The sequence below is a fragment of the Camarhynchus parvulus genome, chromosome 23, assembly GCF_901933205.1.
Source record: "Camarhynchus parvulus chromosome 23, STF_HiC, whole genome shotgun sequence".
Taxonomy (NCBI): Eukaryota; Metazoa; Chordata; class Aves; order Passeriformes; family Thraupidae; genus Camarhynchus; species Camarhynchus parvulus.
This window is the reverse complement of record NC_044593.1, coordinates 94466-121175: the sequence shown is the minus strand read 5'-3', so window position 1 is coordinate 121175 and position 26710 is coordinate 94466. Positions and strand designations below refer to the sequence as shown.

At 48.3% G+C, this 26710-nt stretch overlaps 1 protein-coding gene across 5 annotated transcripts in view; it reads left to right on the top strand.

The window, feature by feature from the left end:
- Positions 1–26158, top strand: part of PHACTR4 (phosphatase and actin regulator 4) — a 48428-nt gene extending 22270 nt beyond the window's left edge. For 3 of the 5 annotated variants that reach the window (XM_030964615.1, XM_030964611.1, XM_030964612.1), the window contains 12 exons: positions 13786–13962; positions 14387–14467; positions 16050–16214; positions 16343–16702; positions 19572–20154; positions 20752–20975; positions 21419–21569; positions 22165–22220; positions 23065–23126; positions 23867–24004; positions 24904–24980; positions 25543–26158. In XM_030964615.1, coding sequence (XP_030820475.1) covers positions 13821–13962; positions 14387–14467; positions 16050–16214; positions 16343–16702; positions 19572–20154; positions 20752–20975; positions 21419–21569; positions 22165–22220; positions 23065–23126; positions 23867–24004; positions 24904–24980; positions 25543–25558 — 2055 coding nt within the window. In that variant the 5' untranslated portion in view covers positions 13786–13820 and the 3' untranslated portion in view covers positions 25559–26158. Of the gene's footprint in view, positions 1–7744; positions 8043–13785; positions 13963–14386; positions 14468–16049; positions 16215–16342; positions 16703–19571; positions 20155–20751; positions 20976–21418; positions 21570–22164; positions 22221–23064; positions 23127–23866; positions 24005–24903; positions 24981–25542 lie in introns of those variants that run through there. The other 2 variants (XM_030964610.1, XM_030964614.1) reach the window with 2 other exon arrangements.
- The last annotated feature ends 552 nt before the right edge of the window (positions 26159–26710 follow it).

Below are 26710 nucleotides of genomic sequence, written 5' to 3'. Positions count from 1 at the left end.
TTGTTCTGCCCAAGCATTGTAGGTTGCAGGAGTTAAGTTACATTTTGCTGTGGGAGAGGAAAGGAAAATCTCTCCAAGTAATTAACTTAAGATGCTGACACTAATGAAGGGGCTTTCAAGGCTGGAACTTGTGGGGGGGTGATGGGAATCCCCTGCTGAATCAATGACATTAGGGCTGTAGGAGCGATTCCGCAATTATTAGGCTGAAATTATGTTGAACATGAAGTTAATCCTGTTATCTCTCAGATACTGAGCAAACTGAGTGCTCTGGATAACTCTAATGGGATTATGTGTGTCAGTCTGTCACCCTTGCCCTGTTCAGAGTTTTTTCTTATGCTCCTTCTCAGGGTAAAGTATTGATCAGGCTTCCTAGAGTTAATGTTGGGAGGTGGTGTCTGGGGCAGTGTGTTGCAGCAGTGCTGGGTTATTTTTTTTTAATGAGTTTGACAATGAACACCCTGTTGCCTCCTGAAGCCATTCACTCCTCCACAGCAAGGATCCCTTAAGCCCATCCCTGAACAGATGTTTAGGAAAAGAACTGAAGAACAAGGACAAGTTTAAAAGGAGACTTCCCTGTGTCACGCCTTCCTGGCATCAAGGATCTGCCATTGAGTGAGATGTCATTCTGTGATGGAGACTACTCTGGGCCATCGTATTTGCAGAGAATGATTAGTTCTGGCTTGAAAATCACATTTTGCACCCGTGATAGCCTGTGGTGATTGTTCTAAACACAAGTAGGGTGAGGTGCTTAAAAGGGATTATCTGTAGCTTGGTTTTAAGCAGTGGGATAAATTGCAAGGTAACTCTTGTCAGGAAAACCAGGAACCAAAATGATCCTGCAAGGAGGACAGAAGAGCCTTAGTTCAGGCGCTGACTGTGGCCATTACAGCCAGGTTGTTTCCCTGCTGGGCACAGACCTCCAGGCTGTGCTGGCCTGCCTTCTGTGCAGGGTTGGAATGAGCTGGAATGGTGTTGGTGCTGTCGCTGCCAGGGCAAGCTCCAGCAGCGGCTGCAGCAGCTCAGAACACAGTGACTGGAGATGACCACGTACAGTGGAGAGGTGAAGCCCTACACCCCATTGAGAACTAGAATTTGGGTTTCAAAGTCATGGAAAATGTTTTTCTCTGCTCATTTACCACTAAACCAGGCCTCTTGGTTTCAGCATCACTAGAATATAGAAGTGACACTTAAAACAACCACTAAATGAGCAGATGTTTTTGTGCCAAACCAGAAATCTCCATAAATACAGGAAAGTTCTGTTATTAAAGGATAAGTCAGCTTTTCGTTTCCAAGCTTTGATTCTCTCTTTTTTTGTTGTTTAAGGGCTGATCTTGTTAAGAACTGCAGATTTTTTGGTGACGTTTTATTTTTATTCTTTTCTGTTCCCTTGAGGAAGGTGAGAATTGTTTTGGAAGATCCAAGGAGCTCATTTACTGCGGAAACAGCCCTCAGGGTTGCTAATGACAAAGTGTCTGGGCTGTCTCAAAGAAGGCACCCAGAGGATGTGGGGACTGGTATAGCCACGGGGCCACCTGGGATTTTGGACCAGTTTAAGTGCCCAGAGGCCAGCCAGCCCTGCTGTTGATAAGGTGACAGATTTAGATGGCATTGCAGTAGCCTGTAATTCCAGGGACCTCAGGGGATAATTCTCACTGCAAAGGAGTCAGCACCTTCCACAAGCTTTTTGAGATGGGAATTCAGCACAAGAGAAAATCCCTGATTTCAAACCCAAAGTGCACAGAGAAACAGTTTAATATCTGTTTATACATCATAATTTTTGTGTACCACACTGCTGCTGGTTCTCTAGAGACACAGGATGAAGGGAATGAGGTGAAATGAGGAATCTGGGAATGTGTGAAGGGTTGCTCCTGCAAGAGAGGGGAGCAGCTCAGGGAGAAATAGCTTCCTACAAGGTTAGGATTCTGTACCTTCAGAACTGTTAGTGTTATCTCATCTCTTGACGTTTCCTTTAATTCTATGAAAGGACCTTGACACTGTAAACAATTCCCATGGCATTGTCCCTGTACTCCTGTGAGTGGTGTGATGCATAAACAGCGTTGGGTTTGGGGGGCTCAAGGTCTGTATGGTTTGGGACACAATCAACCTGTCTGATTTTTGTGCCTTCTTCCTGGATAGCTCTTGGTGGCTATGGCTGCCACCACCTTGTTTTCCCAAGTTCTCTTGGTACTGGCAGAAAATAGGAGCATCTGGGATTGGAATTTCAGGATAAGGCTGAGGGGGCAGGTGGAGTGCTCTCGTTTTGTTTTCAGCTCCTTTGGGCCTCCATAATTATCTCCCCAGTTCCAAAGGGGAAGAACGGGATGTTGCACAGCACAACCCCAGCACTGCTTTATTCACATTAGCAGCAGTGTTTTACTCATGTTTGTCTTCAGCCTGGCTGCTGCTCAGAGATACCTTGGTGGTTGAGCAAGGGTCAATATTTGGAGTGGAAGTTCACTCCCTGCCTTGCTGATGGCTCTTGTCTGGGTGTGACCTGAGGTCTGGCTGTGCCACTGTTTAGGGTGGCCCATGGCAGATCTATGAAACATAATTTGGGCAGATGCACTTCCTAAGCGTTATCTTGTTCCTTAAATAGAGAATAAAGCTTGTATCAACATGAATCACAGAGTTGATAAACTGGAATGGTTCCTCTTGGAGTTGTCTTCTTGTATTGGGCAAATATTTATCCACGTTGTTTCCAAAGGCATATTTGTGCAATAGAAGGAGGTCAGACCTGTAATTACCTGTTAGGTTTACTCTGGCAGAAATGGCTTGTAAAAACACAGTGCAATTGAAAGGAAGCTTTTAAACCTTCTCTCTGTGCGTGAACCTAAAACTCTGGTTTAAAATTTCAAATGTTGTGAGAGTTTTCAGTTGCAAGGGTACAAAAAGTATTTTCCTTGCTGAATTTAAGTGCCCCAAGTGAAACTGATCCACCCTTTCTTTTAATTCCTGAGCTGTGGCAGGGAATTTGGGTTTCTGTTCCAACTGTATCTGCGGGCGATGATCAGAAGCTGAGGTTGTGTGCCAGACTTGCCTTGCATTTTAATCAGGAGCTCCTCGCCTAGTCAATAATTAAAGCAGAGCAGGTGCAGAAAATTGGGTGTTCCCCAAAAACTAAACCAAGGCGCTTTTGTAAGCTTCCCTGCGCAGAGCCAGGCGAGTGAGGGGTGGTAGGATGCCCTGGCACTGCCTGGCTTGTGCAGTAATTTGGAAAAAATGTAACTTCAGAATGGAGAGCTGGAGGTGTTGAGGGATAATTTGGATTATTGGTGCGGTGGGGCTGCTGCAAGCCCGTTGGGTTGGCAGAGCAAAGGTGTTTGCTGCAGTTTCAGCTTTGGGTATGAAGAGCAAATCCATTTTCTGAGATTCTTGTGAAATGTTTAAAAGAGGAAACAACTTTTACAGAGGAATCTTGCTGCCTTTCTTTCCAGTTACTGTGTGAGCAGAGAGGCTTGCAGCTGAAGTTTGACATCTTGAAGGATTAGAGGTAGGAAGAGAAATTTGGGATCATGAGTCTGTGGACCTTGACCTATACACTGAAGACTAACTTAGAGTTAAATATACTCCTACCTCTTAGGGTTAATTGCAATTTAATCTGAATTTAGAGGTTTCATATTTACTGATATTTTTGCTGTTAGCTTTTGTTGTTAACTTGCAATGTTGTGCAAAACAGAGTTTGTCCCATGGGTTTTATAAGTGGCATAGATGTACTTACTCTGCTGGAGGACTTGTTTATGTTGGATAATGTCTGCACAGAGCTGTAAAGTCTTAAGAGTTGGGTTTGTCCTGTAAGGCTGTTTGTGATGGATGTGACTGTGCAGCAGCCACTCTCTTGGGAAGAGCACTCTGTGCTGTGCTGGGCCAACTCTAAAAACTCGTGCTGGGCAATGCTTTGGAAGGAGAGGAATATATTTTGATTTCCTTCATCCTCATGTTTTGAAATGGGGGGCCTCAGGTGATGTCAATTTATACATTTTTCTCTGAGTATCTTGAGTTTTTGCTGCAGGAGAGGGTTAAACAAGAGTTAGGCTAAATGCCATTCCTGTTTCTTCTCTAAACAATGCAATAATTAATGTAATTTTCTTCTCCGTGTTTTTGCCTAATGCGTTCCTAATAATGTAGTTGGAAGTGGCAGATGGGTATCCTGCCTCTTAATGCTTCCCTGTTGGGAACATGCTGATGCTTTGCTAATACCTGATGCTTTGCTGGAATGTATCCTATATGTGTGCTTCCTTTGGCTTCTGACCAGACTTTCTTTTAATGCTGCTTCAAGGTGCTCCAAAAAGTTGTTCATCAGCTTTGGAGTTTCCCTTGCCTTGAGATGGCAAAGCCATGAATCACCATAGTGATCAAATTAGGGTTAGTCAAGTTAGCCAAGATGTGACTGAATCTTTAATTTTGTCAAGATGACATTCCTCAGCATTCCCTCACTAGTAAACAAGAAAATACTTGGCCTGTGTTGTAATTGCAGGGAGTGGTGAGGAGATGTTGATGGTAAGGCTTTTCCAGTACTGGCTAAAGCTTACTTCCAGTGGAAGTTGTATTTTCCCTGGAAAACGAGGCTGGGGGTATTTTTGCCTTAAGCTCCTCTGGGCTCAAAGCCCAGTTTAGCTACAACTTTTTGAGCCCATTCCTTGTGCTCCAGCCGCGTGCTGTGACCACAGGGCTCTCCAGGAGCACGGCCTCACCTTCCCAAAGGTGGGGCTGGAAGTGCTGTCAGTCAGCTTCTTGGCACAGCAATGTCTTCCTCCAGCTGTGCTCCATCGTGGTCAGCATCTGGACTGCTGTGGGACACGGCATGCTCACCTTCCCAGCACAGGGGTGGTGGCACCAAGCCCCTGGCATGCTGGACCTGCTGCCCTCCGCTGTCTGAGGTGGAGCACCATGCTGACTAACTGGAATGCTCTGGGAAATAGGAGTTTCCCTCTTGGAAAAGTCACAGGAAGCATGAAGGAAGTCATGTGGTGTAGGAGCAGTCCAGCTCCCATTTGTCTCATCAGAACCATCAAAGTCTGCAGGATGCAAACAATGTGATGCCAGCTGCCTTATAAATAACCCATTTTCCACTTCCACACTGGCCTTTCATTCCATGTAAGGGGAAAGGAAGAGTGTCACGTTGTGCTCATTTGTTCAGAGTGACTCCCTGCCTGCTGCCCCTGCTCTGCTGCCCTCAGTGATGGCTGCACTGCTCAGAAGGGCTCATCTCTCTGGGCAGACACAGCTGTTACGTGATCCTGTAAGATTTTTTCATTTTCTTCTTCCAAAGCTGAAAACAAAAACTGTGGTGAAACCAAACTGATTAGAGGGCTGAAGCACCTCTCCTGAGAGGAAAGGCTGAGGGAGCTGGGGTTGCTCAGCCTGGAGGAGAGAAGCTCTGGGGTGACCTAATTGTGGCTTTTCAGTACCTGAAAGGAGCCTGCAGGAAAGGTGGAGAGAGACCATTCACAAGGGCCTGGAGTGACAGGACAAGGGGGGATGGCTTCAAACTTGACAGAGAGTTGGGTTAGATGGGAGAAATTCTTCCCCGTGAGAGTGGTGAGGGAGTGGAATGGATTTCTCAGAGAAGCTGTGGCTGCCTCCCCCTGGAAGTGTTCCAGGCCAGGTTGGATGGGGCTTGGAGTAACCTGGTATAGTGAAAGGTGTCCCTGCTCATGGCAGGGGTGAAGTGAGGTAGACTTCAAGGTCCCTTCCAACCCAAACCATTCCATAATTCCATTAAACACATCCAGAGTCATGGTGCTGCCTTTTTCTCCTCCCTGCCAGCTCTCCTGGTGAGGTGGTCCCTGCATGAGGATTTTAGTGGGTGCATCTCCCACAGTGAAAGAGCCCTAAAGGCCCTGTAGCTCCTGCTGACTCTCTGCTGATGAGCTCTGAAGGAAAACGCCCAGTATCACTGGTTTTAAACAGCTCCATTGGCAGGGATGGGATAATGCTGGAGTCCTTTTTAATGTTCCTGTGGCTGAATCATGGAACACAAATGTCTGAGTCACCCTGGGTGAATGTAGCATTTCATGTCGGTGTGAACTGAAATGTGAACAGCACTGCCTTTATTAGCGGAGCTGATATTGGGCTCATGGCTTTCATTAGATTTTAAAATGAAACAATACAGAAGAGTTCCTTTTACAATGTATAGAAACAGATTATTAACATGGAAATGCCAGGGGTTTAATGGGATGCTGGGCTGGATGGAGAGGAAATGAAACTTGAGAAGAAGGCCATGTACCCCATGTTTGAGTGTTTGCTGCCTGTTTTTTTTATTTCAGCCATCTGCCTCTCCTTAAATCACATAAAATTTTCATGTAACTGGTGTTTCTTCGTTACTGTATTTTAAAAGAAAATGCTGAAGGGACAGTCAGCTGCTTCCCATTTTGCTCTCCTTTAGAAAGCTTTTTGCTATTCCAACTTTTTCATCTTTAAGAAAGTCATCACCTGTCCCTGAGGAGTAAAACAGTTGCTCTGGTTTCTTCTGGTTGCTGTGCAGCAAAGTCAGATGGTCTTTCTCATTATTATGGGAATTTTTGCCTTTTATTGCTCTTCCTTGCTTGAAGTGTTGGTTTTCCTTTGTCCTGGATGTCCAGTGGGACAAGGGCAGGTTGCTTTGTCCTGTATTTTTCCCCAGTGGTGAAACAAAGCCCTCTGAAAACAGAGGGTTTCTTAGGAGCTGCTCTCATGCTCTGACCTCAGGCTGCAGCTGAGGCAGGAACATTTTTTGATGTTTTGTTTTCTGGGACAGAATTTGCACCTTTCCTTTCAGATGTGGAGCTGAAGGATGGACTGATGGATTTTTCTGGCCATGAGTTCCCTTGAAAATAATGATGTGGGTGTTACTTTTGGATTTGTGGTGCTTTGTGCATGTTGTCAGCTGTTTTCTGGTAGGGTTTTGCTTTCTCCCCTAAAAGAAGAGAGAGTGGCTGGTACTCCTGAATGATGCTTAAGGCCAGAGCCAGCTGCAATTTGAAACACAGATTTGTATCTCTTTGCTCCTTGAGCACCACAGCCCTACTTTAAATGAATAAATAAAGATTTTCCTGCTTCTCTGTTGTAGGGTGTATAGGGTAAACAAGCTGTTAGGTTCACAGAAGTCCTAACCCAAATTATAATGATAAATGAAGGAATCCAAATGGACATATTTAAACTTTGGAGATCTTTTATTGTGAGGCAGATGGCTGAGGGGGATGTTTGTTACCTTAACCATCAAGTTGTGACACATGAATAGAAATGAAACTTTTACTTTCCTTGTTAAATTTAAATTTTCCATTGTTAAATTTAAATTACACAAGAAGACATGCTTCCTGGTAACTTTAGTGGAGAGGGGAATCACATGAAATTGTATTTTTACATTTGGCTAGATGCATATCAGCTCAGGCTGTCTTTGAAATTCCCTTTGCTCGGGGGTAATGCAGCTCCCACAGCACTTAGAGAACGGCTGTCTCATCCCTGACTGCCTTAGTTTGTGTTTAGCTGGCACAGGTAGGCTGGAAATTCCTTCATCCCATTTTGGGAGGTGAAACCCCTTGGTGTGTTGGTGTGCATGCATTCTCCAAGCCCATCCCTGAGAAGAACACTCTGCTCTCCTTCTCCTCGCTGCCAGCTTTCCTCTCTTCTTGCTGAACTGGATGCGAGGAAGGAGCAAGGGGTGTTGATAATTTGGATTGTGCAGCTCAGTGGCTGGATCCTGGCTGCCTGTCTCCTCCCCTTCCTGAGCTTCGCCCTAGCCAGCTCGGCTCTGGAATGACAGGCATTCCTGCGTGAAGGGAGCTGGCACGGACACTTATTTATGAGAATCAAGTGCCCAGCCATGGGGCACAGGGTGAGCGGGACCTGTGCCGGACCATCGGACACCGTGGCCTGAGAGCTGGGAGTGCCTCCCTGGCCAGCCTCCTTCCTCATCCGGAGTGTGGATTTACCGTTTAAAGGGTGAAGTGTTCTCCGCGTAGACTTTTCCTCTGTTCTCCTCCCACCTCTTCCCGGAGAGCGCTCTGAACAGAATCCCATGGGGCAGCCGCACTTCTCGAGACCGGTAAATCCAGGTGCTTTTGGTGAGTAATGCAGGGCAGGGGAGACCAGGGAGCTGTGGGGCTGCAGCAGGCCAGCACTGCAGGTGAAACTGCAGGAGGAGTTGGGAGGAGTGGAATGTGGAACTTGTGTAACCTGCGCCCAGCTGGGGAGAGAAACTAAAGAAATAATTCCATTTCCTTCCATTCTCTTACTGATTTCACATGCAGTCACTGTGCAACACGTTCTCTGGTCTTCAGACAGGCTCCAAGCTGCTGTTCTAAGGGACAGCCTCTGGCTGGCGTGGATTCAGGGATACTACCTTTGCAAAGCACTTGGACAGTGGGGGAATGTTCATCTGCATGGGGCAGGAGTCAGCCCTGAGAGTGAGCTGGGACCAAAGCCACCAAGAATTGCCTCCCTGTGATTGATGTCACCCATCTTCTGGGGCAGCTGCAGCAGTTTTGGGGGCAGAAGGGCTTGACAATCATCTCCCTGCTTGTTTTCCCTCTCCATTGTGAAGTATCTCAGTAACAGGCTGGAGAAAACACAACTGTGTAAGCTCTAGGAGCACCCCCACTTCCTGAGCACTGTGTGGGGTCGGTGTTGCTCCGGGTCTGTTATGGGTGCTGTTCCCAGCACTGGCTGTGAGGAGACTTTCCACATCCCGCTGCTGCCTTTCTCTCATTCCCATTTGCTGTTAGCTGGCTGGCCTCAGTTGTTCACCCTCATCTGTAAAGTGGAATTTTCTGATTTTCAGAGAAGAAATGAACATTGAAAAAGATCACCCTCAAGATACAGACTATTATCTTCATTATTTTTCACTTCTGTAACTTTGACTCTATCAAGCATTTCTAGGGCTCAGATGAAACCAGTGATTCTCTTCCCCACCACCAGTTCACTCCAGCTAGTCTGGTTCAAGAATTGCTAAAAATAATGTGATAGAGTGGAAGGGAAGTAAAACTTCAGTCATCTTTGTACGGTGGAGATTAACAGCATCTTCTGCTTGGATCTACTCACTGTTAGAAGCTGACCTGGTCAGTCTGGGGCTCTTTCTCTCATCAAATGCCAAGAACAGTGGTAATTTCCAGGGAAGTGGGCTTGGTGTAATGATACTGTGCTTTCTGGAGATTGGGGCCAGCAGACCTGGTGTTTCCTCAACTGCTCATTTGCTCCCTGAAGTCTTGTTTCGTGGCACAGCTCTCAGGGTTCCTACTGATTAAATCTGGAACTTGAAGAGATGGTTCTTGCATTAACTGTGTCAGGATGCTGTTAAGGAGAGTCCTGTGAAGATTATGGTGATTAGAAACATACAAAACACAGGGAAGCTGAGGGCTGGGACTGTTTGAGGCTGTTTTGTGACCACAACCTTTCATTCCTTTAAGGGCAGGATTCACGTCTTCCCTGGACGATTCAGGAAAACACACACAAGTTTTTAAAGCTGTTTTAGGGAAGCTTAGAAACATTTGCCCAAAGTGCTTTTTTGGATACTTTTAACAGCATTTCACTCAAAGAGTGTTTGCTTTTTGAGTTGTTGCTGTTTGCTTGGAAGCTTCTTGGATTCTTGACTGCCCTGCTGGACAGGGCAGGGTGGGAAAGGAGGGAGTTGGGTCCTCTCCAGCCTGTGCATCCACAGCATGGTGGCAACAAGAAGGCTTGTGGCAGGTGCCGTGGTGCTGGCTGGGAGCTGTGGTGGTCCTGCTGGAGCCACAGGCAGTGGTGTGTTCCAGGTACCTAAGGGGCGTGAGGAGCAGCCACATTCCCTGCAAAACTTCCCCTGCACCTTGTGGGCCTGCTCAGTGGAGAACTTCACACATATGTGTTCCTTAGGGAAGGAAATAAAGGTGATTAAGAAGAGTTGCTGCACTGAAGTACCTCATTTGCCCAAAGACAGAAATGCCCAGCAAGCTCCTTACGAACAGCAACTGCTGGCATTTGTGGGGATCCTGTAGTAGCTCCTACAAGAAGGGATAGATCAGGTTCTGAGTGAACTCTGGTTTGTGGATGGAAGAAATCTGGCCCAAGCTCCAAGTTTTGGAGCAGGTGACACAACACCGCAGCCACTTGCTGAGGATGAGAGAGACCAACTGTGGGTCTCCAGCTCCTTCCACTGAAATGGTTTCTCTGTTTTGGAAAAAACAAAAGACTGGGGTCACTCAACACCATAAGATGCAGTGGAAAATGAGCTTTTCTCTGCATGAAATTTGACTGCAAGATTTGAGCAAAAACATGTCTGCAGGGGAGAGTTGGAAGGACCAGGTGGCCAGGCAAAGCAATAGGGAATTGCATTCCAAGTTGCTTGGCACTGCTGGAGCTTCCTGCCTTCTTGTCTGTTCGGGCTGTGCCAGTTTTGTGACGTTTCCCCAGATTATTTCAGTCTAAACATTTTGAGTTAACATAAATCTGCTGTTTTAAACAGCTCAAATTCACCTGCTTGTTTGGATGGAATGAGATCAGAACAGCTCAAGTGTTTGGGACAGGGGATCTGAAATGGCAGGAGGCTCTGGCTGGGAAGCAGCTGGGGCATCACGCTGTCCCTGGACCAGCTGGGTTCTGAGCTCCAAGTGTCCCAGACCATCTCCTCTGGGAGCATCACACAATGTGCTGAAGTTGCACCACGTATTTTATTCCTGATTTTTCCTCAACCAGGGCTCTGTTGGAACACTAGGCACAGCATCCAGCTGTCATGGTGGGCTCTGTGGGGCTCTCCCAGCTCCAGAATAATTTTTCCAAAACGTGGACTTACTGCTTCCAGAAGGCTTGAACAAGGTCCTGCTTTGGCGTGGGGTCACTTTAGGGACCTGCCAGCTGGGAATCTCTTGACCTTCTCATGAGGACTCTGCTGGCTTCACCCAGGGCTGTGTGACCTCATTTAGCCTTTTCCATGTATTTAAAATAGGTTTTCCAGCCTGGCACCATGGTGAGGGTGAGGCTGATGTCTTAGACACAGCCTTGCTGCTGGGCCAGGTCAGGTGAAGGCATCATATTCCTGATGCTTCCCACCCTTCCCTCCAAGTCTGGGTCCTTTTTTTTTTTGCCCTATTTTGTTCCCCTAGCATGGCACTGTGGTTCTTTCCCGGTTTTCCAGTGCATGACTCGGATAAGGAAGGGTTTCCCCCTTGCATTGCAAAGGAGCTTAAGGACCCTCCTTGTAGAGCAGAGCAGGAGGAGGCACAGCCTCAGCAAGGTGGATTCTCTGCCCTCACAGGGAAGAGATGTCCTCTCTGCACCATTTCATGGAGATTTCAGCTGAAAATGGGCTGTGAATGGAAGGGAAGGTCCATTTTGGAGGGAGTGTGAGCACTATCCAACGTGAACAATCGCTGAACAATAAGGTTATTTGAATGCAGATCTGTGGATCTCACCTCCAGCTGCTGATCCACCCGCTCATTAGTCCTCAGTGTCATAATTGCTTCACAACAGACTGCTTTAGATGTCTATGTCCCTGTGGTAATTGGGGATGGGAAAAGGAAGAGTGCTGTGGAAGGGTAGGACAGGCTCTCCTGTCATCTGCACAACAGGACAGAACGAATCCCAGTGAGGATCCGGGAAGGAGTTGCTTCCCTGACTTCGGTGTGAGCAGTGGGCTGGAATGGTCTCAGAATGTTTAGTAGCAAGTCAAGTTTTAGTCTACACAGAGCAAAAGGGGGTGGAAATTATGTGGACAGTGTTGTGTTCTAGTGTGCATGTCTCCCGCTCTTGCCTGGCTGCTTTTGGGCATGGAAGTGATTATAAATGAACAAAACCAAGTGTTTCCGTGTTGGACAACACCTGACTCTCAGCAGGAGCCTGTGAGCAGCTGTACCACGGCCGAGGGAGCAGTGAGGCAGAGAAGCAGGACCGGGTGATTTGCTCTTGATGTGAAGTCTTGTGAAACCTCCTGTGTTCACCTGCGTGGTTGCAGCTCTGGCAGTGAAACTCCACCCTGGGAAGGTATTTGCTTTGACAGCTGGACCTGGGCTGCAGGAACTGCTGGAAGAGGTTCTGGCAGGAGTAGTCACATGTGGGTTCTCCCCACCCTCTCTGCTCTTAGCTGCTCTTCCTTTGGAGGTACTGTGTGTCTCCTGCAGTTCTGGCTCGTCCTTTCATGTCCTGCGCTCCTCCCTGGCTGTTACGAGGGGACTGTGGCAGGGGAATGCTTGTCATTCTCCTTCTAACTGGAAATGGAGACATTCCAGGGTGCTGAGGGCTCTTCATTAATCCCTGGAGCTGATGGTTGAGTTTTCTTTTAATAACTTACTTTGCTTAGTGCAGCATTCTGACATCTTGGGTGGTAGGCAGCACATAAGTGACATTCCTCAGAGCAACTCAGGGAAGGGGTAAATATAAGGCAAGCTTGGTACTGCTGCTTTCAGCACTGTTCTCCTTGGAAAGGTGAGGGAAATGCCTTTGATGACACTTGGGCTTCAAATTCCACCTACAGCCTGTGCTTGGCAAGCGCTCGTGCCTGCCTGGTGAAGTTTGGGAATGCTCTGTTGAGCATAGTGAATACTGCTTGTTAAAATTGCATGTACAACTCCAGGGCTGCAGTTGCTCCTGTCTCTAGTGCTGAAGCTGAGGGATTCTGGCTCTGGAAATCCTGCCATGGAGTGGGCACCAGATGGCTTCACTTTTAGCTTGTGCACACTGATTTTTTTTTTTTCAGGCAGTGCTAGATTCTGCTCATTGTAAGTGCTTCTCTGTGTTCCATCAAATACCCCAAAACAGCAACATCAGGCAAGGCAGGATCAATAGTCCCCAAATTAGTGTTTTCTGCTTCAGAAGTGGGGGTTTTTTTGAGTTGGGGATGGTTTTTTTTTTTTGCTTGGATTTTTCACATGTCCCTTCCCGCCTCCGTGTCCTTCTTGTGCTGCTCTCCAGAGACTCCTGTGCAGTAGGTGGAGCACAGGCCTGTATTGTGTCGCTTTCCTGTGGAGTTGTTGCTCTTGGCCAGCTTTGCTGCCCTTATTTATAGAAGGAAAATCAGAGAGGGGAAAATCTAGCACATCCAGCTGCTGGAATGGGTCTGGTGATTTCGGGGTGCGGACAGTTGTGAATGTCAGGTCAGTGGGCAGGAAGGTATTTGTGGTCATGAACTTGTGTCCAGCACCAGTTGCTTCCAAATGAAGATGAGAAAATGTAGGGAAGTGGTTTGTGTTCATGGGCAAACTGTGACACTGCAAAATTAAATTAATGTGTGGCTGAGAGAGCTGGGGGGACTCAGCCTGGAGAAAAGGAGGCTCAGGGAGCACCTTCTCGCTCCCTTCAACTCCCTGACAGGCAGGTGCAGACAGGTGGGGGTCAGGCTCTGCCCCTGGAGAACAAGGAACAGAACAGGAGGAAACAGCATCAAGTTGTGCCAGGGAAGGTTCGGGTTAGCCATCAGGAGGAATTTATTCTTTTAAAGAGTTATCAGTCCCTGGCACAGTTTGCCCCATCCCTGAAGGGTGTCCAAGGAACAAATGGACATACCACTCAGTGCTCTGGGCTGGTGACAAGGTGGAGGTTGTTCACAGATTGGATTCAACAATCTGGGCATCTTTTCCAACCTTAATGATTCTGGTGTTCTTTAATCTTTGTCTCATCAGGAAGGCCCTTACCAGTTTCCCTTTGCCCTGTTTATGTTGATGAGAAGCCCACTTGTGTCTCCCCAAGCTGATGTGAGGGCTCAGTGAAGCCACAGAGAGAGTCTTGTTCCCTTTTCTGCATGAATGTGTGCCACCATTCCCAGTGTGGGGTGGGTTGGTGGGACATGGGAGCTTGCAGCACAGAAGTAATTCTTTATTCTTTTCCTTCTTTTCTGTGCAGCTGAAGATGTGGATCACGCCCCAGGTGATGCCAGCATGGGGGTAGATGTTTTGGAGTCAGGTGACACAACACCTCCTACAAAGAGGAAAAGCAAGTTCTCAAGCTTTGGCAAGATTTTCAAACCCTGGAAGTGGAGGAAAAAGAAAAGCAGTGACAAATTCAAGGAGACTTCAGAAGGTAAAATGACAGGGGCTGGGTGGGTGTCCCTGCCTCCATCCGTCCGAGAAGGGCTTGTTGTCACAAGCCTGAGTTGCTGACATGTGCAAGAACCAAAATGGGACTTTGGTGATGGGCTGGCACCTGCAATCTCTCCAGAAACACCTTGCCATGGAGCTGTAGTTTCAGACAGATTAATTCCTTTCTTTAAAGGAAGTTCCCCAAGCAGCTATGGGGAGGGAGGGTTTGCTCCACAGTCAGCAGTGCAGTGTGAAATGCAGGTCTGAACATGCAGTTCCTTCTCTCTCCTCTTAATCCATGCAAAACCAGTGAAATTTGAGGCCCTTTTATTTCCTCTAGAGAACCTCTTTAAAAGAAAAAAAAAACCTTCTTGAACTTCAAGCTTGCCCTGTTTTCTGAGTGCTTTTTTTCAATTTAATATCAGTTTTAGAACGAAAGATTTCTATGCGAAAGCCAAGAGAGGAGCTGGTAAAAAGAGGGGTTCTGTTGGAAGAGCCTGAGCAGGGTGAGTCTGCAAACAAACTTCTGTCTGTGTCTGTGTGGCTGATCTTCCTCTGGCCAAACCTCACCCTTGGGAGACAAATCTAAGGGCTTTCTGCTGAAGTGATTCCTGCCTGCCTTACCCTTTTCAATGCTCTCTCTTGTCTGTTTTCCCACCTGGGAGGAAGGCAGCCTGCTCAGGGAGGAAGATGGTGCTGAGGAAGTGCAGTGCCTGTCTGGAACACCTTCCTGTAGGGAGGGAGGGCTGTGCTGTGGTCACTTCCCATCCTGTCCTTCTCTGTGCTATCCTGCCAGCCTCTGCTGTCACACTGTCACTCACCATCTCCTGCTGTTCCAAATGGGAGAGGTTCTGCCCCCGGGGCTCAGGCTGGGAGAACAATCATAAATGGGTGAATTCTGAGCTGCTTGGGTAGGGGCATATCTTCCAAGAGATGCTTCATGGTATGGTGTCATAGTCACCACTAGGCTTATTAAAGTTTGCACTGCCGTCTAGGAAGTCTTATCCCCTTTTCTTTCATCTTTGATGCCTCCAAGTTGGGATCATGCTGCCAAAATAAGTTGTCAGATCACCATCCACTCACCTGGCTGGGATTTGTGTGATGTGGAAAAGTGGTGAGGAAAGCTGGATCATACTGTTCCTATCTCCAGTTCCTTCAGAGATGGCAGATGAATTGAAAAAGATTTTTAATCAAGTGGATAATGTATTTATTTAAGTTTTCTTGAGTTGAAATTCAGTCCAAATAGGCAATTTCCCCTTAGAGGTGGATGCTGAGTCTTTTTTTGAGAGTAATACTGTCAAAAATTTGTCCTGTCAGGGCAATTACTGAGAATGGTGGAGTATTTCCTCATGGGGATTAGGAGTTTCAGGACCCTCAAAAGCATGGGTTGGATTGGATGGGGTTTTTTCCAAAAAGAGGTCTTGCTTTAACACTGGGAGCCTACATGCTAGAATTTGTAAAAGCAGAAATATTTAAAGTGAGCTACATAAAATTCTAGAGCTGTGTCATTACATCTTATTGAAACAAAGGTAAAGTGAGGAAATCTGCCTTGCTGATGTTTTGGATTGAGCGGTCATTTTTGTGCCAAATTCAGGGTAGAAATGAGGAAAACAAAGGTGCTTCTGCTAATCTGAAGACTTTATGAAAGTCCATTATTGCCCGTGCAGTAGATGACTCGGCTCGTGCTGGAATCTGCATTGCAGCAGGGAATTGGTGACTGCTCCGTGATGGAGGGTGGATACAAAAGCTGCTGGAGATTTATGACTTCAGTTACAGCTTCCTTGTGCTGCAGCACAGCACTGGGCACACTAATCTGTAACAAAAGAGCAAGGGCAGGACAGGGAGAAGAAAAGCCCTTGACAGCATACAGTGCTGTGTGATTTACTCATTGATAATGAAATCAAGGGCTCTCAGCTTCAGCTGGTTGAGTTGCTGTGCTGTCCTGTGCAGAAGGGGGCTGAAGCTCCTTAAGAAGCCAGAAGGAAGTTGGTGTGCTTCCATGGTGGTTGAGTCGGCTCAGCCACCTCTCCTCTCCCCTGCCTTCTAAGTGTTTTCTCTTTGCTTCTCTGTCCTCCCATCCCCTTGCAGATGCTGAAGAGCCAGAGAAGCTGAACCCACCTGCACTGAAGAATGGCCACACTGTCCCCATTGGGGGCCCCGGGCTCTGTAACCTGCCCAGCCAGGAGGAAGAGGCCACAAAGCCACCCAGCCTTAGGAAGCCTGTTCCAGTGGAGGAACCAAAGAAGAGGCAGGGTAAGAAACCAGACGTGTGCAAAATCAGGGCTTTACATTCTCCTGTAACCAGTTCTAAATTCTCATATGATCCTTCCCACCCTCAGTGGGCCCTCTGGTGCCTTAAACTGAGCTGCCTCCCTTTGCAGGCTCCTCCAGCAGCCACCCTGGGCCTGAACTGGAACCACCTCAGGAGCCACATGTTCCCAGACAACCTCTTCTTCCTCCAAAAAGACCTCCCTCCACTTCCCAGGAGGCAAACGAAGTACAGGCAAAGGATCCAATACCTGCCAGCAGTACTGCAAGAACTGCCCCCTTCAGCACAGCCCCCACGGCAGCAAAGACAGTCAATTCCACAGCTGCCCCTTCCCCAGCCCCCAGGACTCTGCTCCCTGCTCCTGCCAGTGCCAACACTACTGCTCCCACCAGTACAACCAGCACAGCTCCTGCCAAACAGCCTCCCGTTCCTCCTCCCAAACCTGTCAACAGAAACAGCAACTCACTAATAGGTAAGTGACCCCATAAACTGGTTTTTGTACCCTGAGATGTTCTGGAGCCACTGCTCCAAGACTCTCTTCCCTTCATAGGGAAGATTTTTAGTTGCATCTGAATGTCTGACCATCTTTCCTGAAAACAGTTGAGTTTGGACTCAAATCTGCCAGTGTTTAGCCAGGACACATGTGTTCTGGGAACAGTGTAATTACTGGAGTCTTCTGCCATGAGCTATCCCTGTTCCTGCAGGAAGGAATCCCTGCCTGCCTCTTCTCCGTCACCTCTGAGAGACAGTGTCTGAATGTTGATGCTTCACTGGGGGCTGGGATTGGGGAATGGTGGATGAGGTTTTGTGGTTATTCCTTCTTTCAGCTCCTTTTGGAAAAAAAACCCAAACCAAGAAACAAATCCAAAGAATCCACATCCCACCAAACAATGTCTGGTGTGGCTGTTACTGCCAGGCCATGTGGTTTCCACTTAGGGCATGAGCTGTTTGGGATAATTCAGACTTCCCTGGTTATACTCAGGCACCTCCTCTAAGGTCTGTGGCTGGGCTATTGACATACGAGTCTTGTCCCTATGTCTTGTCCCATGGATAAATCAGCTCAACTGTAATTTGAACAGAATCTTCCCATTTAGAGAATTAAATGTTTTTATCTTTGTAATTTTTCTAAGCAGAAGATTTGGTGAGAGTTTCTTAAAGCCCATTTAATCTCTGTTCTCTGTGGGCGTTCTGGGGATCTTAAAGATGCAATTTTGAGAGTTGGTATGACTTCCATGCAGCGATGGCCTGTTGGCATTTCTGGTAGTTCTTTCACAGACATCTCCTTATCTTTGGACGGGGTTAGCAGAGGTTAGCACAGATCGGGAGGGAGGCTCCTGGGAAGATCAATCTGACAGGTTTGCACTGTTATCGCAGAAACTGGAGGTGTTACCCAGGTGTGGTTTGAGAGGCAGTGCTGGATGTGCAAGTTGCCATCTGAAATAGCCTGGGCCACTGCTTTCAGTGTGGACAGATTGCTCTGCTCTGCTTGGGGCTCACCTTGCTCTGGCAGGTTTTGCAAGTGACCTTGGTATGGCATTAACAACCCCTGTGTGCCAGACCAACTTGATTAGCCTGACCATGCTTGAGCACTCCATGAAATACCTTCTTGTTTTCTTTAAGCTGCTTGCACACACTGCAGGTGGCATTTGAAATGCCCCAGCTCCAATTGGAGGAGGTACTTGTGGAATAAAAATAGTGGCTGGAAACAGCAGTATATCCAAGGTGTTTGGAGCCATCCTGCCTTGTCCCAGCAGCATGGGCTGGGCTGGGAGCAGCTGCGGGGTGTGCAGGGGAGGAGAGAACCAGCAGTTCTCTTTGGTTCCCTGGGTATGAACACAGATGTAGAGGAGGCTCCGCAGCCCTCTTGTCTGGCACAGTGGAGCTGGAGCTGTGGTGTTGCTGTGTGAGCCTTGTGTTGTCACTGTTGTTGAACAGCAGGAGTGGAATTGGCTTTGTGAGCTCTCCAGGGCTCTTTGGTGCCTGCTCTGACTGCAGGGGTGTCCTTCTGTGCCACTGTCACAGCCTGAGGATTGGGAGGGAGTTACTGTGCAGGTCACCCCTTTGTCCCCAAGATGCTCATTCCCTGAGCAGTTCTGGTGTCTCAAGCAGCAGCTTCCTTCTGCCAGCTCCTTGCTCCCTTTCAAATTTTGCTCTTACCCAGAGGTGCCTCAGGCCTGGTCCTGCTAGGCTTGAAGCACTGCTCAGGAAACACTGGAGTCCCTTGGGCAGGAGCTGAGGACACTCTGTTTTGCACAGTCTGGCCCTTAATCTACAAGGGGAAAGTCTGAAAATGCTAAACATCTCATAAATGTGCCCACTTCTCACCAGTTATGTGGCCTTATCTTGGGAAACTCTCCCACTTGCAGCACCCTCTCGTGGTGTCTGCACCTCACATTTCCCCAGCTCTAGTCTGGGGGCATCCACGTGTCACTGTCACCCCCTCCAGCGAAATGTGTAGCAAGTCTCAGCTGCTTTAGGCAAAGCCTCTACAAGCCCCAGAAGCCATGGATACATGGGTGTTAAAAACCGCATCACTCCTAAAGCAACAGCAGTCCTTACTGCTGCAATTTCCCTAGAAAGAGAGGGGGGTTTGGGGATCCTGTGACTGCTCATGGAGGCATTTTTCACGTCTCTATTTCTTTCTCTCTTCTCCATCAATCGGCAAGTATTTAAGACTAAAGGCTTTAGGTATCTTTCGAAGTTTTTCTAGTAGTGGCAGATGAGTTTATATGGGGCTTAAAACAGAGATCAGAGGGAGTAAAGCAGACCTTATCCTGAGGATTGCTGGCAGTGGGGTGTTCTTGGGCTGGGTCTGATGGATGAACACAGAGGGGGATGCACACTGCTGCCTGCAGCTGTGCTGATTTTTGCCTCAGAGCAAAAAATAAGACTTTAAGACTTTTTGAGTCTTCCTGAGAAGTTCTTTAATGTGCAGGGGAGCTGTTAACACAACTGAAGTCTGGGGGGTCCTGGATGTCTTGGATTCCTTTTATGCTGTAAATACAGCCATAAAGTGCCCACATAACTGCATTCCTGGGCAGGCTCCTGTGCTGTCTTTGAAGGGGCTGGTGCCATTTCTCTCTCTCTCTGAAGCAGCAGGATGCACAAACCTGTCTCAGCCTGCTTGGTTTTGGCTGCTCTCCCAAGTCTTACCTTTGCTGATAGAAGGACAAACTGGGGCCTTGTAACCTGGCTGTTTCTGGTATGATACTCCAATAAAAGGTAGCAGAGAACGCTTAGTCCAAGGCTCTGAGTGCATTGCCATGCTTCTTCCACACTGGTGAAGGTTATCTGGAAAATACACTGTTAAACATTGTGGCTTTTGTGGTTTTTATTTTCAGCTGAACTTTCCCAAGTAATGACCAGTGGTACAGCCTTGTCCAAGCCTTCTCCTCCTCTCCCTCCAAAGAGAGGCCTCCTGCCTAACAACACGTCAGAGGCTGTCACCTCTAAGCCCCCAAATGACAGGACAGTGACAGGGAGTCGCCCTGCACCGATTCCAGTGCATGTGACCTCAGCTTATCCACCACCTTCGCCCTCGCCGCCGCTGCCCACCCATGTGCCCCCCGAACCTCCAGGTGTGGCCCTGCCCACCTCCACCCCTGTCCTAGACCCACCATGCTCCCTGGACCTGCCCAAGGAGATTCCTCCTCCTCCTCTTCCTGAAGACTTCAGGTCCATGGAGGTGTTGAAAAGGACAGCAGAACAAGGCTTTGGTGAACCCCACGTGCTGCCTCGCCTGCCCCAAATCCCACTGCACATTCGTATCCAGCAGGCTCTGGCCAGCCCTCTGCCTGTCACCCCACCTCCCGAGGGGTCCCACAGGGCTCACTCATTGCTCTTTGAGAACGATGGTTTTGGAGAAGACAATGGCACCCTGGGCAGGACAAGATCCCTGCCTGTCACCATTGAGATGCTCAAAGTGTGAGTACTTCCTTGTTTGTGTGCCAGCTCTCCCAGCTCCTGCAGTGCTGGGCAGGGCTTAGGTCTCTGCTGAAACCATTTTCCCTGTTGTCCAAATCTGTGTTTCAGGCTCTTAAGAACCAGAACATCTTCCCCATGAAATTATCCCTGGCTGTGGGATTTTATTGCTCACAAAGGGAAATGGGTTCCAGACTACAAACACAGGCTGATGCCAGGAATCCAGGCCTGGACCATCTCTAACTGCACCAAGATCAAACAAGGTCCCAGATTCCATCCATCTGTGGCCTTCCTTAGCCATTCATTTTGCTAAACATAAGTGGGAAAAGAACCGTCTTGTGTTATAGCAGGGCTGAATCTCCAAGTCACAAAGCAGTGGGGTCAGAGGGCAGTTTGGTTCTGCAGAACCTGCCTCTGTCATTTCCTCAGCCAGAGCTCCCTGTGCTTTGAAGAGAGAGGACGGTGCAGGACCTTGCAGTGGCTCTTGCACCTCTGGTTTCTGGGCTTCCCTGAGGGGAGAGCTAAGGGCTATTGATTCTAGGGATATTCTGCAGGCCCTGTGCCAAGTGTTCAGAGGTGTAATAACGTGCTTTTTGTTAGTCCAGACGATGAGGAAGGGGAAGATGATGACCAGGAAGAGGAACAGAATTCAGATCCTCGTGTGTATATTGGAGATGTGCCATCTGTCACAGTCATCCCCAAACTGGTACCCCAGGTCCTTCCGGAGGAGCAGGAAGGAGACGAAGGGATGAGCGACTCTGACTCGGAGGGGCCCATCCTGTACAAAGATGATGAGGATGAGGAAGAAGATGAAAGCCATAACAGTAAGGCTTTGACATTGCAGGTGTCATTTTTATTGCTCTGCTGAACTCGTGCCTGGCTGCACTGAGATCTGGATCAAAGCACTGGTTCCCACAGCGCCTCAAAGCAGCTGGTTCTTGGTTGCATGATGTAGTACATGTCCTCTGCCTTGCTTTTTCCAAGGCTCTGCAGCCAAACCTGTGCAATCACCTGCTGAGTGCACTCCTTCAGTTCCTGATGGCTCCTGTGACAGCCTGTGCTGTCCCAGTCCCTCAGGTGGGACAGCATTCAGTGAGCATGTGGTGTCACACAAAAAATGCCATCTGCTGCTGCTGTGCAGTGAGTGCAGAGCTTGGGAAGAGCAAGGAGAGAGGACTGCTCTTGCTCAGGGAGGGGCACAGGGCTGGGATTGCTGGGGCAGGCTCGGTAGCCTTGAGCTGCATCCTGTTGCTCTCCCTCTCCACAGGCACGCTGGCCAACAAAGTGAAGAGGAAAGATACGCTTGCTATAAAGCTGGGGAACACAACTGCACCACAGGAGGAGAAGAGCATCTTCCCTCGGAAGAGCAAGGAGGAGTGGAACGAAATCCGTCACCAGATTGGGACAACGCTGATCAGGTACAGATGATGATGATGATGATCAGTGTGTGTGGAGTGGGATTGCACAAAGTTGGTGCCTTGTCCAAGCAGCTTGTGCTGGAATAGGGTGGGTGGTTGGGCATGGCAGCTGGAGCAGGGCTGGCAGGTTGTGTTGCTGTTCCTCCTTCACTGGAAAAGTTGGGAGTTCCTCCTGGAGTTAACAATATCCCCCTGACAGGCCCCTGTTTCAGAGGTTAAATGGACTGAGAGGGGAAAACCTGAAGGATTACAGACATGTAAAACACAGGTGTGGATAAAAAGGTGTGGATGGATGCAGGGGGGGTGCTGGTGGTGGATGAAGCGGGGACTGGTGGCAGTCCAGGCTCTGCTGTCTGAGCTCCTTGCAAAGCTGCTTCTGAGCTGGAGAGCCCATAGCCCTTCCCAAAGCTGTGCCAGTGGCTGAGCAGCTGTTTGACAAGAGCATAGTGTAAAACAGGGCAGCAGTGATCCTCAGTGGTGAGTGAGGAGTGTGGAGAAGGCTGTCTAGTGCACTGAAACCAGGCAGTTTCATCCATCATCTGCTATTGATGAGTGACCAGATACAACATTCTATACTTGTCATACTTCTCTTCAGGCGACTGAGTCAGAGACCAACTGCAGAAGAACTGGAACAGAGGAACATTCTTCAGCGTGAGTAGCATTTCTCTGGTGGTCCAGAGAAATACCATAAGTTTGCTTTTAACATCTTTATGTATCAGGTGGCGTGGTTTTAAATTGAAAGAGATTTAGAGTAGATGTTAGGAACAAATTCTGCCCTGTGAGGGTGGTGAGGCCCTTGGCACAGGTTGCCCAGAGAAGCTGTGGCTGCCCCATCCCTGGAAGTGTCCAAGGCCAGGTTGGACAGGGCTTGGAGTGACCTGGGAGAGTGGAAGGTGTCCTTGCCCATGGCAGGGGGTGGGACTGGGTCCCTTCCAACCAAACCCATTCTGTGATCATATGATTATGGATGAAATAGCTGTTTCACGCCTGCCACCTCAGAGAAGAGTGTGTGGGCTGGTTCAGACTCTGCTGTTACACAGCAAGGACTGTGAAAGGTATTTTTGTTTGGGCTGGTCAGGACTGTTTCTCTTGGCCATATCTTGTTCTGCAAAAGTATTAAATAAACATCTTGAGGAAATGGGAATGTCAGTTCAGGAAGTTTCCATTTTAAAATATTTATCTGTGCTGTTATTTTCTTTTAAACTATAATAGCTTTGTGAAGGAGCAGGCTGCACAGTGGCTTGGATGTATTTTGGCGATATGGCCCTAAATCGTTGAGGTGAATGACTCATTGGTGCTGTGTAAGGGGCATATTTGCCCTGCCAGTTCAGGAGGTGACACAGGGTATTGAGTTGTACTGCACTCTCTGCCTGCCCTAAGCCTTTAGATCTGTAGATAATCGGATCCAGCTCAATACTGTCCTTTGTTCAAGCCTAGAAAGCACTTTTCAAAGTGTGATGCTTACATGAAAAATGTTTTCTTTCCCCCTTGGCAGCGAAAAATGAAGCTGACCGTCAAGCTGAGAAGCGGGAGATCAAGCGCCGGCTCACCAGAAAGGTACTGCTGGCTCCTGTGGTGACAGCCACCTGGCCAGGCTGCCGGGCATGGGGGCCCTGAGCACGCTGCAGGTGCCGTGCTGTGGGCCAAGAACGGGGCTCTTGTGTAAGTGTCCCCAGTGCCCTTGCACTGCAGTGACTTTGGAATGTGGACTGTCACCCACGGTGAGCCATTGGCACCAGGGCCGTGTTTTTGTCAGTGAACAGATCTGAGCTGGCAGGGAGTGTAACAAGTGAGATGAGAACTAAATTTGGCACCTGATACTTTAAAGGTTTGCTGGCCTGGCTGCTTTAACACAGCGCTTCAGCAGCCACCACTTCACATCAGGCTCCCTGAAATCCGCTTCTAAAATAACAGCTGCTTTTATCTCTTACATCCAAGTTACTTGTGATTGTTGCTCATGGCTGGGAAAAGCTTCCCCAAGGCCTGTGGGTGTGAAGCGTGAGTGCTGCCGTTGCTGAAGCTGTGTTTAGGGCTGTCATGCAGGGCTCACCCTTGTAGCGGCTGTTCCCACAACATGACAGTGTGGCCCAGGTTCTGCCCTAGCCTGGCTTTGTGATCTCAGTGTGAGTATCCAGTCTGTAAGAGGTTTACCTATTCCCTTGCAGGCAGGCTCTGGTAGTGTCTGTGCTTAAGGCACAGTGAGGGAGCTAGTTTTAGTTTTGCTTGGGGTGCCTAGTCCTGGATCTGCTTTGTGGACAAGGCTCAGACTAACCTCCTTTGTTTTTCCTGGTGTTCAGCTTAGCCAAAGGCCTACAGTGGCAGAGCTGCAGGCCAGGAAGATCCTGAGGTTTAATGAATATGTGGAAGTAACAGATGCTCAAGACTATGACCGGCGGGCAGATAAGCCATGGACAAAGCTGACTCCAGCTGACAAGGTAACTGAGAGTCTCCTGTCCCCACATGGGAAGAGGAGCCAGCCAGGGTGGCCCACACAAACAGGTGTGAGCCAAGGAGATTTGCTCTGTTCCTCTGGCTTCACCTCTTCACCTTTCCCTCTGCCAACCCTCCTGTGTGCCTTCACTTGCATGTGCTACCCCAGCTCTGCTTCCTGCTGCCTCATGGCAAGGTGGAGCCCAGGTGGGCACAGTCTGAAAGCCTTGCATGGCTTCTGCCTCAGTTTCTGAGTGATGTAAGAATCATAAAATCATGGAATCGTTAAGGTTGGAAGAGCCCTTGAAGATGATGGAGTCCAACTGTTTACCCAGCACTACCATGTTCACCAGTAAACCATGTCCCCAGGCGCCCCATCTGCACCTTTTTGAACAGTTCCTAGGATGGTGGTTCTACTACAGCCCTTTCTATGAAGAAATTTTTCCTTGTATCTCATCTAAACTTCCTCTGCCTCAGCCTGAGGCAGTTTCCCCTTGTTCTGTCACTTGTTACCTGGAGAAGCGACCAACCCCCAGCTCTCTTGCCCTCCTGTCAGGGAGTTGTAGAGAGTGAGAAGATCCCCCTGAGCCTTCTTTTCTCCATGCTTAGCCCCCCACCCCGCCCAGCTGCTCTTGGTGCTCCAGACCCTTCCCCAGTCCCACTCTCTTTTCCTGACCCAGCAAGGATACTGAGTATTGATCATGGCAGTGCTGTTCCCTGCAGGCTCAATAAACTGGCAGGGAACTACCTGTCCTTGTCCTCCCAGGCCACCTCTGGGCATTGCCCAGCCCTCATCAGGGAGGGCAGATTAAATTCAGCTTGGCATTAATGGACTGTGAAAACTGGGGTGGCTGCTCCAATCTTTCTCTGAGCCCTTCCCAAAAAAATCTCCCTCTCTGTGCAGGCAGCCATCAGGAAGGAGCTGAATGAGTTTAAGAGCTGTGAAATGGAAGTGCACGAGGAGAGCAAGCAGTTCACGAGGTGAGAATGTGTTAGCAAGAGTTTTCCACCTTTTAGAGCTGTCAGAGCTGTGCTGCAAGGACAGTACTCAGTGGCAAAACACTAAAACCTTAGAAGAATTATTTGTGCAGCTGTTGGAGATTGAATGTCCCTTTCTGTCTGAGTCCTGGGGGGTGACTGGAGCAGCAGCAGACACAAAGTGGGTTGGTTTTCCTTAAACTGGGGCTTCCATCCTGGAGGCTCAGTGACCATCTGTAACTAGTGTGAAGCTGCAGCTGGAGTGAGCTTTTCTGGGTCTAGAGATGTGCAGCCATAGCCAGAAAACAACTTGCTAATGAGCTACCTTGGATGTCATCTGTGTAGTCAGGTCTGGATCGTGGCCCAAGTGATTCCTTCCAGCTCTGTGTGGCAAAGTTGAGCGCAGAGCACAGGAAGTGAAATTATTTGATGTTCACAGCTTCCCTGAGGGCTGAGAGTTCTGAGATAATAATTCAATTTACTCTCTTTGGCCATCTGTAGTGCCCAAGTAACCGTTTAACCTGAGTTCCAAGGATAACACTCAGATTTTTCACTTGGCTTTCAGATACCATCGACCATAATATTCCAAGGAGGGAGCAAGAAACCCACGAGGGCTGGAAGTTCTCTGCATCCCTCTTCCAGGCAATACAGTGAGGGTGGAAACTCAGCTCTTGCAAGATTTGCCTTCCAAACATATCCAGAAAAGGGCTTTCAGCCAGGGAAGGGGAATCCTGTCTGAATGTAGCATTTCACTGGAACAAACACATCTCTCATGCTATCAGGCTGGAACTGACACTATACCTCGTGTGGCTCAGCAATACGACTCTGCCAGGAGACCGCGCCCAGGGGAGCGACCCCTTCCTCCCCAAGCTGTACAGACTTGTCGTGGGGAGTGCAATTCCTCATTTCCTTCTCCTTTCCGTCAGGAGGGGAGATTAAAAACAAAGGCAGCTCTGATGCTGGGAAGCTGAGGAGAGCATGTGCTCAGAAGTGAATGTGTGTGTATTAGCTGTGTACAGAGAACCCTGGCAGACAACTGACATGGCACTCGCTATGTTTTGGGTGTTTTGCTTTTTTGTCATGTCCTTAATGCCCTGAATCACTACTGACCAACGGTTTGTTGTCCTGGAAGGGAATTGTGTAGATATTAACATATGCTGCATCTTTTTGTTAAAAAAAAAGAAAAAAACCCCTACCCCAACATATGTATAAATGCTCTGCACTCTCTCACATTTGCTGTGATCTTAATAACAGATCTTGAGATATTTAGGCTTGTTTAACAAATTACAGAACCAGGAAAAATTACTGTTGCCTTTTTAAAACTTTTTAATTTGGGGAAACTGTGAGAGTAGTCAGTCCTTTTTATTGTGGCTTTCTCTCAAATGTTTTTTACTCTCCCAAATCAGGGTTGAAGCTTGCCTTTTTCTCATTTTTACAGCTAAACCTACTGGAAACTTGATCGTTTCACTGTGTGGGTCAAAAGGAGGGGAAGAATAGGTTTAAAAAGTGACCTTAAAAAGATGGTATTTCTCTTCTGAGAGAAAAATTCTTCCTCAGTGCGGGTTTCAAAAAAAATCTGGTAGGGCCACTGCTGTATTATGCACAAAACTAAACTATCTGTGAGATGCCACCTTGTGCGGGGGTTTGGGGTGGGGAGGGGGAGAAGAGCTTTGTCTTGTTCACAGACCACATGGCCCAGCATCTGCTGGGGGCTCTTCCCTCAGGCATCCCCT